Here is a 13,664-nt window from a genome sequence, read left to right as displayed (position 1 = left end):
CAAAAGCGTTAAATCTTTTAGTACTTGGAGTGAATCATTGTTGTTTTTGCACTTATCATTTCCTTCAACTCCTCGTGGGATTGATACTCTTACTACCGAAAAGATCTACAATTGATCCCCTATACTTGTGGGACATCACTCCCATTGTTTGGAGAATAGACACCGCGCGTGCGATGCCGCAATCCATTGTGTTCCCCGAGTTCGCTGGCAAGCCTTGTTGTGCCGCCCGTGTCCTGCGCCGACATCATGCACCGTCTGACTTCAACTTCATGTGAGGGTCTGATGTCATCCATGCTCACCTCCAAGGCGCTCTGCAGTTGGTTTTGGGTGTTTGTTGTCTCTAGATCTCTGCTAACACTGGCTCGGCAACCCCTTTCGATCGAAGTGGTGTTGCAGTCCGCTCTGGCCGAGCTTTCCTTAGAAAAGCATGGACAACCCCTATCTCTGTCTCCTTTCTCTTTTTGGGCTTCCGCGAGGCTGTCTGGCACGGATTGTGAGCTTTCCGGAGTGGGTGTATTTGCTGCTTTGAGTGGACTGTTCCCTGTTTTGACTATGTTGCAGACTACTCCGACGACGCGCCCTCCTGGTGCGGTTGATTCTATGGACGGAGGAGAATCGAAGCAGACCTCTTTGGTGGTTTCTCTCTTCGTGTTAGGCCCTACTCATCACCGTTGCTTGATGTGTCAGTTACCTCTAGGTCCGAGGACATCGCGTATGCCGTGGCTCTTGTGTTGCACATCATGCCCGAGCTACAAATGATGGGTTGGGAGCATGCTTCTCCTCTGTCGATGGTACATGTGGACTCGCCTGTGACCTCGACTGTGATTTTGCCGCCACCAACAACATCACCATACCAGACTAGTCAGGCGCTCAGTGCTGTGGAGCGTGGAGGTTTGGAAAGTGTTGTTTTCCACTCATCCGGGCCCTTCAACTAGGTGGTTCCTATGGGTGACTGAGGTTGTGGCATCTGGTGCATTGGCACCTGTTTCTGAGGCTATCTTCGCTAGAAAGTTTTGATAATTGATTGCCAGATTGGATGTTGCTAACCCTGGATCTGGCAAGACGGTTGGTTGCCCCCTAAAGGAGAAGGCAATCAGGGACAAGAGCAAGAGGGTGTGCGCTAGTCATCGTTTCGGCATACCGAAGGAGAAATAATTTGGGAGCAAAAGAAAGAAGAGTGGCGGCATAGTGAAGACGTTTGCGGTTGCTTGATGGATGATTCTCTTCTTTACATGTTGTCGTGTCAGATGTCTTTATCGACGTGCCTCCTTTGCGATGTTGTGCTCCATGGGTCGAGGGGTTGTGATTGTAGCGGGTTGGGGGTGTTTGTTCGTCTAGTGGGGTGATTGTGAAGATTCAAGGTTTGGGTATAGTCCGCAGATGGTCATGTTGTAATAGTTTTCGTTAGGTTTTCCGGCAATTAACTACACAATTCTCTTATGCTTAATTAATCGCGAGGCAAATCTTTTGCCTTCATTTAAAAAAATAAATAAATGATTGCAAGTGGAGCACTGCAATGCAGACGATTGTGTGCAATGATCTATCCACGACAACATAGATCAGCTCGTCCATGCATGATCTGACCAAAGTGCAACAAACGACTCGATTGGATATCGTCCAACTGTCATAAGGACTGTGTGTCGTCTGCACAACTGTTTCTGATCCGCAACGGAATTTTCATTGCACCTCCTTTTTTTTTACAATCCACTATACCTCTTTTTACTAGTAGCACCGTACTACTAGTAGAGACCAATGGTGTAAGATGGGCCATGCCTGAAGATTTGTGTAATTCAGTCGATCTAAACGGTTGATTACTGTGGGTAATTCAGTCTTTCCCCTCCAACGCTAACGGTCCTCGCACCCGCCAGTTCCGCCCTCCGCGGTGGACGAATCTGGTGTGGAAGGTTATTTCAAAAAAAAAAAAAAAAATCTGGTGTGGAAGGCAAGCCTGATTTTACGCGATAGCGCTCGGTTGCCGATGGGATGCGGGAACCACTTTACCACTCCACTCGAGTTTGCTGAAACAGAGCCAGGCAGCCAGTGTGATTTGCGTATCCATCTTTCCCGTTTGAGGAAACAGATCGGGCGCCAGAAACAAAAGGAGTCTCTGGCGTACATCCAATCTTCAACAACCAACTACCTAAGCTAGCGGGAAAAGAAAGGATCGACTCGCCGCTCCAACGATTCTCCTCTCCTCCAGCCATGGCCGCTTCCTCGGCTCCTCTCCTCCTCTTACTCCTGTTCCTCCACCTCGCCCTCGTCTCCCCGGCGGCAGCGGGCGCCGAGGACCTCCTCGTCGCGGCCCGCGCGCCGGAGACGGCCGCGTGGCTGCGCGGCGTGCGGCGGCGCATCCACCAGCGCCCGGAGCTGGCCTTCCAGGAGCACCGCACCAGCGAGCTCGTCCGCCGCGAGCTCGACGCCATCGGTGTCCCCTACGCGTGGCCCGTCGCGCGGACGGGCGTCGTGGCCACCATCGGCGACGGCGCCGGGCCGGTCGTCGCTCTCCGGGCCGACATGGACGCCCTACCCGTGCAGGTACGTACTTACTTGGTCCTTCCTTGGCACACTTTACACGTGCAGTAGGCCTACTGTGAGATCTCCATATCACGCGGTCGAGTAGTACTACACGCAAAAAGAAAGAAAAAGTAGTAGTACTACACGTTGCTCACCTTTGGGTCCAGCTCAGTTCTGTTATGAAGTTGTTGTGACGATAAGGTCAAAATCTTCACACGATCGGATCAGCACGAGATGTTACAGCAACTCCAAGGGGCGACCCAAACAGACGCGCGCTTTGTCCGTTTTTTGTTCGTTTGGGTCGGCCAGGCGGAGGTACGCGTCCGCATTTTAAAATAGGCCGGCTTGACCGTTCAACGGGCAGGCCGACCAAAATGTGCCGTCGTGAAAAAAAAACAAGTTGCACGAAATAAATATAAATAAACATAATTAAACATAAAGTGGCCGGTCAAACGTCGGCCAAAGTCCACCTAAATCTAATAAACATTAAATAAAACATTAAAAAAAGTCTGCGCCCGCCTGTTGCCGCCCCGCATGCTGCCCTAAACGCCGTCGGCCTTGCTTTTGCCCTTGCCGTCGACCCCGCCGTCGTCGGTGAGGTCGATGAAGACGGGAGCAGGGCCAGCCCACCCGAACGGCGCCTGGTACGCTGCCAGGGCAGCCTCCTCCGCCGTCTGCTGGGACGGCGGCATTGCGGCAAGCCGCGCGCGCTCTTCCTCCTCCTCCTCGAGCCGGAGCGCCTCCGCGTCGCGTTGGAGCATGGCCTTGTAGCGCATCTGCTCCTCGCCGTCGGCCTGCTCCTGGCGGAGCCAGTGCTCCTTCCATCGCTCGAGGTGGGCCGCCTCCTCCTCCGGCGTCGCGGCGAAGTGGACGGGAGGCGCGCTCACCCACTCGCGGTACTAGCCCGTCCACGAGTAGGCCTCCTCCGGCCAAGTGGGTGGAGGCGGGGAGCGCTTACGCGTCGGCTCCGGCTCCGGCTCCGGCTTGGGCTGGACGGGCGGCGACGGTGGCGGTGGCGGCACAAAGATTGGGTGTGGACGGAGTCCCCCGCCGCCGACAGGGCAAGGGCTTGCTCTAGCCCATCCCAGTGCGCGTCCTCCTCGAGGCGGCTAGCCTCCAGCACATGCTGCAGGGCCTCCTCGAGGGCGGCTTGGTACTCCGCCTCCGCCTCCATGTTCTCCGGCTCTACCCGCGGGGCGGCGGTGGGAACGGCGGCGGGATGGCGTCGACACCCGAGCGCGCGTTGCTCCTCGTGTTCGAGGGCGAAGCACGCGCTCCCAGTTGGGGGAGTCGGCGGCGTACTCTGGCAGTCGACGCTGCTCTGGCGTGAGCTGCGCGCGGCGCCTGCGCACCTCGTCGTCGTGCGCCCGCTGGGTACGCGGAACCGCCGGCACCGGGATCCGCTGCGGATCTAGATGCCAATGGTGCGGCAGCGTGACATCGGGGTGCGGCAATGGCTGCCTGTACTCCCAGTGCCACCGCGCTTGGTGCACCGGGATGTGCAGGCACCGGCGACCAAGGCAGAAACGCGTCGCCGCCGGAGAAGGAGGAGGGGGAAGGAGAGCACGGGAGGACGAGGCGCCGGGGGTGCCCTTGCCCTTGCCGCTGCCGAAGAGGCCCATGGGCGCGCTAGGGTTTACGGTCGCCGGCGAGGAAGCAAAGGGAGTGATGGGGGGCCAGATGTGGACGGGAGAAGTGGATGAGGCCGACCCCGCCGCACGCGTGGTTAAAAAAGGACGCTTTCACTGGCTGACGCGTGGGTGGCCACCAGGTGGGGACGCTGTCGGTGGTCGTCATAAATAAGACGACCGGTGACGGTTGGGTGGCCGCCAGGTGGGGACGCGGCGGACGGCGAGGAGACGCGCTTCGCGTCCGCTTCGCGTCCGCGCCGACGCATTCCAGGCGCAATTTTGGGCCGAAAACGGGTCGGCGCGGACGCCAGACGGACACGATTTGAGTTTGAAACGGCGCGTTGGGCCACCACTTTTGTCCACGCCGACCCAAACGAACGCGGGCGGATGAAATGGGTCGCCCCATTGGAGTTGCTCTTAGTTACACTTTTGGATATGCTAGGTTTATTACGTGGTCTTACCGCCTGAATGGATTCAGTTGGACCTATGAAAAATAACTCCAACAAATGCGGAGGTTAAAATATAAGATTTTTTACGGTACATCATACTACCCATGATAATCATATACTCTTACAGCCCTGTCCAACAAACGTGGAGTATGGGAGATGCGAATGGTGTACGGGGATATTTTTGATCCTTTAAGAGGAAGAGAGAGAGAGAGCGCTACAGAACCTCTCGCTCCACCTCTGAATGCCGTTGGATCTGACCTCGGGATAAGTGGCATGCATGATTATCTGAGTCGCTTCCTATAGAGAATTATTTTAACCAGAGACGTGAAGTGCACCTATGAATGGTGAGCGAACTGAAGTTCAGTGGCCAGCTGACTTGTGATGAGCCCACGCTCATCCACCTCATCCGCCCAAAGTCAGCTCTGAACAGTGCCAGCACACTGCTAAAAATAATAATAGTGAAATGCACACATGTATGAAAAGAATATACGGTTTTACCCCTTTGCATGTTGGTTACCTCTAAGGAAGGACATCAACTGTGGGACCGGAACTCGGTGCTCTCGGGTACCCGCGCACCCTATATGCGTAATTTTTTTTAGTAATTTAGAAAAAGTTCAAAAAATTCCAAATCTTGTTTGAAATCATAGATGATCAGGTATTGTACTTGTATAAAAAGTTTGGACAAGAAATGATTCCTATTGACTTCAGGGCAAAAAAGACAAGTTTATGACGATATATAGCATGTATAGTACTTGTATATAGCATTTTTTGTCAAATCTTCGACCCAGGATGCAACGAAAGTCATTCTTTGACGAATCTTTTTATATGACTACAATACTTGATCATGTTTGATTCCAAAAAGGATTTGGAATTTTTTGAACTTTTTGTGAATTACTATTTTTTTTGCATATATGGTGCGCTGGTACCCAAGTTCTCCTTCGTACTTTCCATCAACTGTGACTTAAGCTTTCATTATTCTATTGCCGTTGGGTGTGGCTAGATCTCAGTCGTCAGTCGGAGGCCAAGTCTCAGTCAAATGACAATACATATAAAAAAGAAGGAATAATAAATTTAAAAGAAAATTTTACATGGATCTCCACGTATGATCTCACGAGCAGTCCCATTGTTCAAATGATCCAATAGTTAAGGGGAGCTTTAATTCTTCTTCTGCAACCATTGTTAACCTGGTCCTCTTTAAAAGCAATTTGCTCCCGGCGCGGATCACAGCCACCAGTTCATTTCAAAACATAATCACTCTCATGTAGTAGTAATTTTGTAGGAGCAGGGTCCATGAGTTTGCCTGAACCTGTGTGAACTGAAGTACTGAACAATATTCTCATACTGCTACATATGGTCCTGACCGCTCAAGAAATGCTTGCATTCTCATACTGCTAGTGTCTGCACATGTGACTGTCAGACTTCTAGGCCGGCTTAGTCCCGTGGTCAGTATTCCGCTTTTCAGCCGATGCATTTGGGGTGCCTTACTACAGGAATTGGTAGATTGGGAATACAAGAGCCTGGAAGATGGGAAAATGCATGCATGTGGACATGATGCTCACACAACAATGCTTCTAGGAGCTGCCAAGCTACTTCAGTCCCGCAAGGAAGACCTAAAGGTATTCATTCTGTAATCTAACTATTTTGCTGAGCTCGATCAATCATCAAGCCACCAAGTTCTACACTCCCTATCAATGCAAAGCCTTATGTGGTTTTTGTTTCCATGACCAGGGCACCGTGAAGCTTGTTTTTCAGCCAGCAGAGGAGGGCAGCGGGGGCGCCTACTACATTCTAGAAGAAGGCGTTCTCGACGACGCGTCGGCGATTTTCGGCCTGCACGTCGATCCAGCTCTGCCGGTGGGTGTGGTTTCGTCCAGGCCAGGGCCATTTGCCGCGACCTCGGGTCGATTCCTGGCGACGGTCACAGGAAAAGGTGGGCACGCCGCTGGCCCCCATGACGCCATTGATCCCATTGTAGCAGCATCGTCCGCCGTCCTGAGTATCCAGCAAATCGTCTCACGGGAGATCGATCCCCTCCAGGGTGCAGTATGTGATCTGCTTCCTCCCTACAGTCCTCGTATAGTTGATACAGACTGAACAATCCCGGCGTTGACAGTTGTTGCACTTTCAGGTGGTATCCATCACCTTTGTGAAAGGAGGAGACGCTTACAACGTCATCCCCGAGTCGGCCGCCTTTGGTGGCACCTTGAGGAGCATGACAGATGAAGGGTTGTCATATCTGATGAAGAGGATCAGAGAGGTAAAAATGTCTGCGTCTCCAACATCTACATGATACATCTAGTGCAGTGGATCTGTAGTGGACCAGGCGATAACTAATCAGCACATTTTTCACGCTTGTTCCGAAGATCGTTGAAGGGCAGGCTGCAGTGCACCGTTGCTCTGCCTCCGTGGACTTCATGGAGGAAACGATGAGGCCATACCCAGCTGTCGTCAACGCCAAAGGGATGTACGCACATGCCAAGGAGGTGGCCGAGAGGCTGCTCGGGGAAGGGAACGTCAGGGTGGCTCCCCAGCTCATGGGCGCGGAGGATTTCGGGTTCTATGCGCAGAGGATGGCGGGCGCCTTCTTCACCATAGGAGTTGGCAACGAGAGCACCATGGAGCAGCTCCGCACCACGCACTCCCCCTACTTCGTGATCGACGAAGATGCGCTCCCAGTTGGAGCTGCCTTCCATGCCGCCGTGGCCATTGAGTACATGGAAAAGCACGCATCGGCGTGAAAACTGAACCTGACCAACACAAAAATGGGCATGAATGGCATCTTTTTAAGAGAAAAGGCATGAATCCGACTTTATAAATAAAGCCACCAGGCAGTATTTTAGACAAACTACAACCAGCAAACACGACCACACCCAACCCAAGGGCAGAGCGAAAATACGAAAGTATGAGGTACACGGCACCCAGGCCACCAACACAGCACACTGGCCAGAAGATAAGGAACCGACAATGCATAAAATGACGCAGCCAACAACTAAGTCAAAAGATACGCCAAGGCAACTACATAGCTGGCTCCTGCCTTGATAGGGAAGATGCCAAGGCCCGAATTTTAGAGAACAGAAGATCAAAAGCGTCCCGGACTTCCGTCTTAGTCAATGTGTCGGATTCGGAGCTCCGCAGACCTTAGATAGATTCGAACTCTGGGGTGCGTGCGAAGGACTCAACCTCCCCAGTCTGCTAACCCGTCGATCCCACGGCCTAGCTCGATGAACGGGAAGGAAACGGAACAAGGCAGTTTACCCAGGTTCGGGCCACCTTGCGGTGTAAAACCCTACTTCTGCTTTGTGGTGGATTGGCCTCGAGGTGTACTGAGGATGAACTGGTACAATGGGGGAACAACCTCAAAAGGTGTGTTCTTGAGCTGGTGTGGGTGTGGTGAGGGTGGTCTGAATGACTCGTCCCCTCGATGGTGGTAGCTAGGCTATATTTATAGTGGCTTTGGTCATCTTCCCCCAAAATGAAGGCGGGAAGGGATCCCACAACGACCAAATTCGAAGGGACACAACTAGTACATCTTATCCTGACAAAAGGTGGTCTTCGCCTGCAAAGTATCTGGTCGTGACACCGTGGTGGGCTCGGCGATGACCTCCGTCCTGCCGTCTTGGCGGTCTTGGTCTTGTTGCATAGAAATGGAAATCTTTGGCTGATTCCTTGGGACTCCGCGCCTGCGTTTGCCTCTTTAGCACCAAAGAGGAAACCTGCTATACCGCGCCCGCTGGCGCCCGCCAGGTCTTGGTCCTCATGGCTTGCGTCATCCAAACCTCACGAGGTGAGGGCTTGCATAGAAATCTCCGCTCCTCAGGAGCCAGCCTAAGGAGGCCGCTCCTTCTGGAGGTCTTGGCGTCGTCCGCCTCGCGAGGCTTGGCCCCTCGCGAGGGTCTTGTGTTGTTGGTGCTGAAGATGGGCCGTATCAGGCCGTCGATGGAGCCACGCCGTGGGCCGCAGGCAGGCAAGTCTGGGTACCCTGGTTCCCAGAACTCCGATAGTAGCCCCCGGGCCCAAGGCGCGCTCGGACTTGGCTTCGAGGCAAGCCAAGGGGCAAGGATGGAGCGTCGCAGGCCCCAACCGCCTGCGGCCTCGGTCGACGCGTGGCGCTTAATGGGACGTGGGCATCTCCACTTCCCCATGCAGCCTCGGTAACCGTCCTGGGCTGACAAAAGTCTGGCGCCTGCCGCTGAGCTTTCATTGCCTTCCTTTCGTCTTGCTCCAGATCCCCTTCTCTCCCTGCTCCGAGGGCCTCCAGATCTGCCAACCTCTCCCCGGACTTGCCTCCGATGGCGACCGAAAAAGCGAAGCCTGCCGCTCCTTCCGCGCGCTTGGCCCCCTCGTTCGAGCCGGCCCTTAGTGCATCCACCGTCACTGAGGAGAAGCATCCTGCCGCCGTGCTCCCGCTGACGGCGAGCAGCGCCAATGAGGGAGGGGAGACGGTGCTCCGGGTCGGCTCAGCCAATCCGGAAACCTTGGGGGAGACCTTCTACCCTTTCTTCCTGCACAACGTCTTTGCTGGGCTCGTCCCCCTTTCTCCAGTTTCTTCTTCGCCATCCTCAATCATTACCAGATCCACACCCTTCATCTTCATCCCAATTACATCCTCCTCTTGTCGATCTTCGCCTTCGACTGCGAGGCGTTTGTTGGGGTGGCGCCCTCTGTTGCATTGTTCCGCCACTTCTTCTACCTCCGGATGGGCGACACCCAGTGCTCCGGGTGCGTCTGCTTCGTCGCATCTCATGGCAGCAACGGGATCTCGAGGGCTGGGAAGAAGGTGGAGGACTTCCGATATAAGTGGATCTTCATGGACGGCAAGCGCTCCCACGCTCGGCTGGAGCTGCCGACCGCGTTGCCGACGAAGCTGGACCGGTGGGCTCACGAGGAGCTCATCGACCCCCGGGCGGAGCTGCTGCTGGACAAGATGACGGCTGACCTGAAGGCGGGGAAGCTAACAAGGGCCATGCTTGTCAGGGAATTCCTGACGCAGCGCCTGGCTCCGCTCCAGGCGCGCTCGCGCCCTCTGTGGAGCCTCAAGGGCGCGAAGGACGAACTCGGGCTGCGCGCGGACGACCTGTCAGATGAAGAGCTGAGCAAGGCCATGCACACCTTGCTTGAGTAGGACCTGGGCGGCCTCCCAGAAGCCTATCTCCCGCTGTACCGCCGCGACGACGGGGCGAAGGTGGCCGCCGCCATGCCCGCCTTCAACGAGTGGGGGCTCATGCCGCCAAAGCCTCCCCATCCCCGTAGCTCCCCGGTGCCGGTGTCCTCCGGGGAGGACTCACTAGTAGAAAAGAGGGCTTTGGTTCAGGCCGGGTCAGCCCATTAGTCCCGGTTCAGTCCAGAACCAGGACCAATGGGGGCACTGGTCCCGGTTCGTGAGGCCAGGGGCCTGCCGGGCCTCGTGGGGGCATTGGTCCCGGTTCGTCTGGCCCCTTTGGTCCCGGTTGGTGGGACGAACCGGGACCAATGGGCCTCGCTCCTGGCCCACCACCATTGGCCCCGGTTGGTGGCTTGAACCGGGACCACATGCTGCCCTTTAGTCCCGGTTCATGCCACGAACCGGGACCAATGAGGTGCCTATATATACCCCTCGCCCGCGAGCAGAGCACTCCAGTGCTCTATTTTTCTCTGGCCGGCGAGGGGAGGGCTTTGTGGTGCTCTAGCTCACCTCCTATGCACATGAGGTGTTCGATGAAATGCCCGAGCCACACTAGTTAAGCTTTCTCCTCTCGAAGCTCGACCTCAAAGCTTCATTTTCCTCGAGATTTGTCTAGGTTTAGCGGCCCGTCACGTCCCATTCCCGTCTTCACCGCCGTCGATCGCCCGCGCCGATCTCGTCGCCGGCACCACCATGGTGAGCCTCTTGTTCTTATCTTCTTTCTGAAAGGAAAAAAATTCTTACTTTAGATAGATACTTGTCTAATTTTCTTACTATTTTATTGCTTGTTATTATATAGTGCGATGGTTTTGGTATCCGCCCCCGTCGGCCCTCGTCGTGTCTATGATTCGGATGTGGTATATATTATCTTTATAACAATTGGTTCATTTATTGTTTATGAAAATTATGCCGACCAACGTGACATAGATTTTATTTATCTAGGAGGTATGTGAACCGGAATTCCAACCGACCCTATTGTCGAGAGGTTAAATTTAGTTGAAGAAGAAAACAATTTCTTGAAGGAAAAAATTAAAAAAATTGAGGAGGAGAAGATGATATTGGAGTTGCATGTTGCGGATGTCGTCGATGATCACAAGATCAAGATGGATGCAATGCGCTTGAAAATTAGAAAGATTAGAAAATATGCCATTCATACCGAGGCTTGGTATCATTATGCTGTTGGATCAATTGTTACCTTGGTTGCGATTATGATCGCATTTGTTTTCGCATTGAAATGTTTTACATAGTTTCAATATATGGTTTAATTAATTAGATGCTCTGGAGAGCTATATGTTGTTAGATGAGTACTATGTATGTACTTTGGTTTTAATGTGATGATGAACTTCTATTAATTTGGTCACTTAATTATCTATTCATGATGTTCTGTAATGGTTTTTGACACACTTAATTATATATAATGCACGCAGATGAACCGGCAATGGATGTACGGTGACAGACACACCTCCGAGTACATTAAGGGCGTGCATGATTTTCTCGAAGTGGCTGAGGCAAACAAGCAGAATGGTTTTATGTGTTGTCCATGCCCTAAATGTGGGAATACGAAGTCTTACTCTGACCAGAAAATCCTTCACACCCACCTGCTTTACAAGGGTTTCATGCCACACTATAATGTTTGGACGAGGCACGGAGAAATAGGGGTTATGATGGAAGACGGCGAAGAAGAAGAGGACGATGACAACTATGTGCCCCCTGAATACGGTGATGCTGCAATGGGGGAAGCTGCTGAAGATCAAGAGGAACCAGACGATGTGCCCATGATGCTGCAACGGGGGAAGCTGCTGAAGATCAAGAGGAACCAGTGCCCGATGATGATGATCTCCGCCAGGTCATTGTCGATGCAAGGACGCAATGTGAAAGTCAAAAGGAGAAGCTGAAGTTCGATCGCATGTTAGAGGATCACAAAAAAGGGTTGTACCCCAATTGTGAAGATGGCAACACAAAGCTCGGTACCGTACTGGAATTGCTGCAGTGGAAGGCAGAGAATGCTGTGCCTGACAAAGGATTTGAGAAGCTATTGAAAATATTGAAGAAGAAGCTTCCAAAGGATAACGAATTGCCCGACAGTACATACGAAGCAAAGAAGGTCGTATGCCCTCTAGGATTGGAGGTGCAGAAGATACATGCATGCCCTAATGACTCCATCCTCTACCGCGGTGCATACAAGGATCTGAATGCATGCCCGGTATGCGGTGCATTGCGGTATAAGATCAGACGAGATGACCCTGGTGATGTTGACGGCGAGCCCCCAGGAAGAGGGTTCCTGCGAAGGTGATGTGGTATGCTCCTATAATACCACGGTTGAAACGTCTGTTCAGAAACGAAGAGCATGCAAAGTTGATGCGATGGCACAGTGAGGACCGTAAGAAAGACGGGAAGTTGAGAGCACCCGCTGATAGGTCGCAGTGGAGAAAAATTGAGAGAAAGTACTGGGCTGAGTTTGCAGGTGACCCAAGGAACGTATGGTTTGGTTTAAGCGCGGATGGCATTAATCCTTTCGGGGAGCAGAGCAGCAATCACAACACCTGGCCCATGACTCTATGTATGTATAACCTTCCTCCTTGGATGTGCATGAAGCGGAAGTTCATTATGATGCCAGTTCTCATCCAAGGCCCTAAGCAACCCGGCAACGACATTGATGTGTACCTAAGGCCATTAGTTGAAGAACTTTTACAACTGTGGAATGGAAACAGTGTACGTACGTGGGATGAGCACAAACAGGAGGAATTTAACCTGCACGCGTTGCTGTTTGTAACCATCAACGATTGGCCCGCTCTCAGTAACCTTTCAGGACAGACAAACAAGGGATACGACGCATGCACGCACTGTTTAGATGACACTGAAAGTATATACCTGGACAAATGCAGGAAGAATGTGTACCTGGGCCATCACCGATTTCTTCCGACCAACCATCAATGTCGAAAGAAAGGCAAGCATTTCAAAGGCGAGGCAGATCACCGGAAGAAGCCTGCCATGCGTACCAGTGATCACGTACTTGCTATGGTCAATGATTTACACGTAATATTTGGAAAGGGTCCCGACGGACTAGCTGTTCCGAATGACGCTGAGGGACACGCACCCATGTGGAATAAGAAATCTATACTTTGGGACCTACCCTACTGGAAAGACCTAGAGGTCCGCTCTTCAATCGACGTGATGCACGTGACGAAGAACCTTTGCGTGAACCTGCTAGGCTTCTTAGGCGTGTATGGGAAGACAAAAGATACACCTGAGGCATGGGAGGACCTGCAACGTTTGCACGAAAAAGACGGCATGACTCCGAAGCAGTATGAAGGTCCTGCCAGCTACGCTCTTACGAAAGAAGAGAAAGAAATCTTCTTTGAATGCCTGCTCAGTATGAAGGTCCCGACTGGCTTCTCGTCGAATATAAAGGGAATAATAAATATGCCAGAGAAAAAGTTCCAGAACCTAAAGTCTCATGACTGCCACGTGATTATGACGCAACTGCTTCCGGTTGCATTGAGGGGGCTTCTACCGAAAAACGTCCGATTAGCCATTGTGAAGCTATATGCATTCCTCAATGCAATCTCTCAGAAGGTGATCGATCCAGAAATCATACCAAGGCTAAGGAGTGATGTGGCGCAATGTCTTGTCAGTTTCGAGCTGGTGTTCCCACCATCCTTCTTCAATATCATGACGCACGTCCTAGTTCATCTAGTCGACGAGATTGTCATTCTGGGGCCCGTATTTCTACACAATATGTTCCCCTTTGAGAGGTTCATGGGAGTCCTAAAGAAATATGTCCGTAACCGCGCTAGGCCAGAAGGAAGCATCTCCATGGGCCATCAAACAGAGGATGTCATTGGGTTTTGTGTTGACTTCATTCCTGGCCTTAAGAAGATAGGTCTCCCTAAATCGCGGTATGAGGGG

The 13,664-nt window shown here is 52.6% G+C and overlaps 1 protein-coding gene across 1 annotated transcript; it reads left to right on the top strand.

Moving 5' to 3' along the window:
- Window positions 1-1,985: 1,985 nt before the first annotated feature.
- LOC109759634 (IAA-amino acid hydrolase ILR1-like 9) lies at window positions 1,986-7,388 on the top strand. The gene is made up of 5 exons (XM_020318459.4): window positions 1,986-2,535; window positions 6,085-6,210; window positions 6,323-6,637; window positions 6,723-6,851; window positions 6,958-7,388. The coding sequence occupies exons 1-5, from the start codon at window positions 2,203-2,205 to the stop codon at window positions 7,330-7,332; spliced, it is 1,278 nt and encodes a 425-aa protein (XP_020174048.1). The 5' UTR covers window positions 1,986-2,202; the 3' UTR covers window positions 7,333-7,388.
- The last annotated feature ends 6,276 nt before the right edge of the window (window positions 7,389-13,664 follow it).

Source organism: Aegilops tauschii, chromosome 5 (assembly GCF_002575655.3).
Source record: "Aegilops tauschii subsp. strangulata cultivar AL8/78 chromosome 5, Aet v6.0, whole genome shotgun sequence".
Lineage (NCBI taxonomy): Eukaryota > Viridiplantae > Streptophyta > Magnoliopsida > Poales > Poaceae > Aegilops > Aegilops tauschii.
This window is presented reverse-complemented; position numbering and strand designations above follow the sequence as displayed.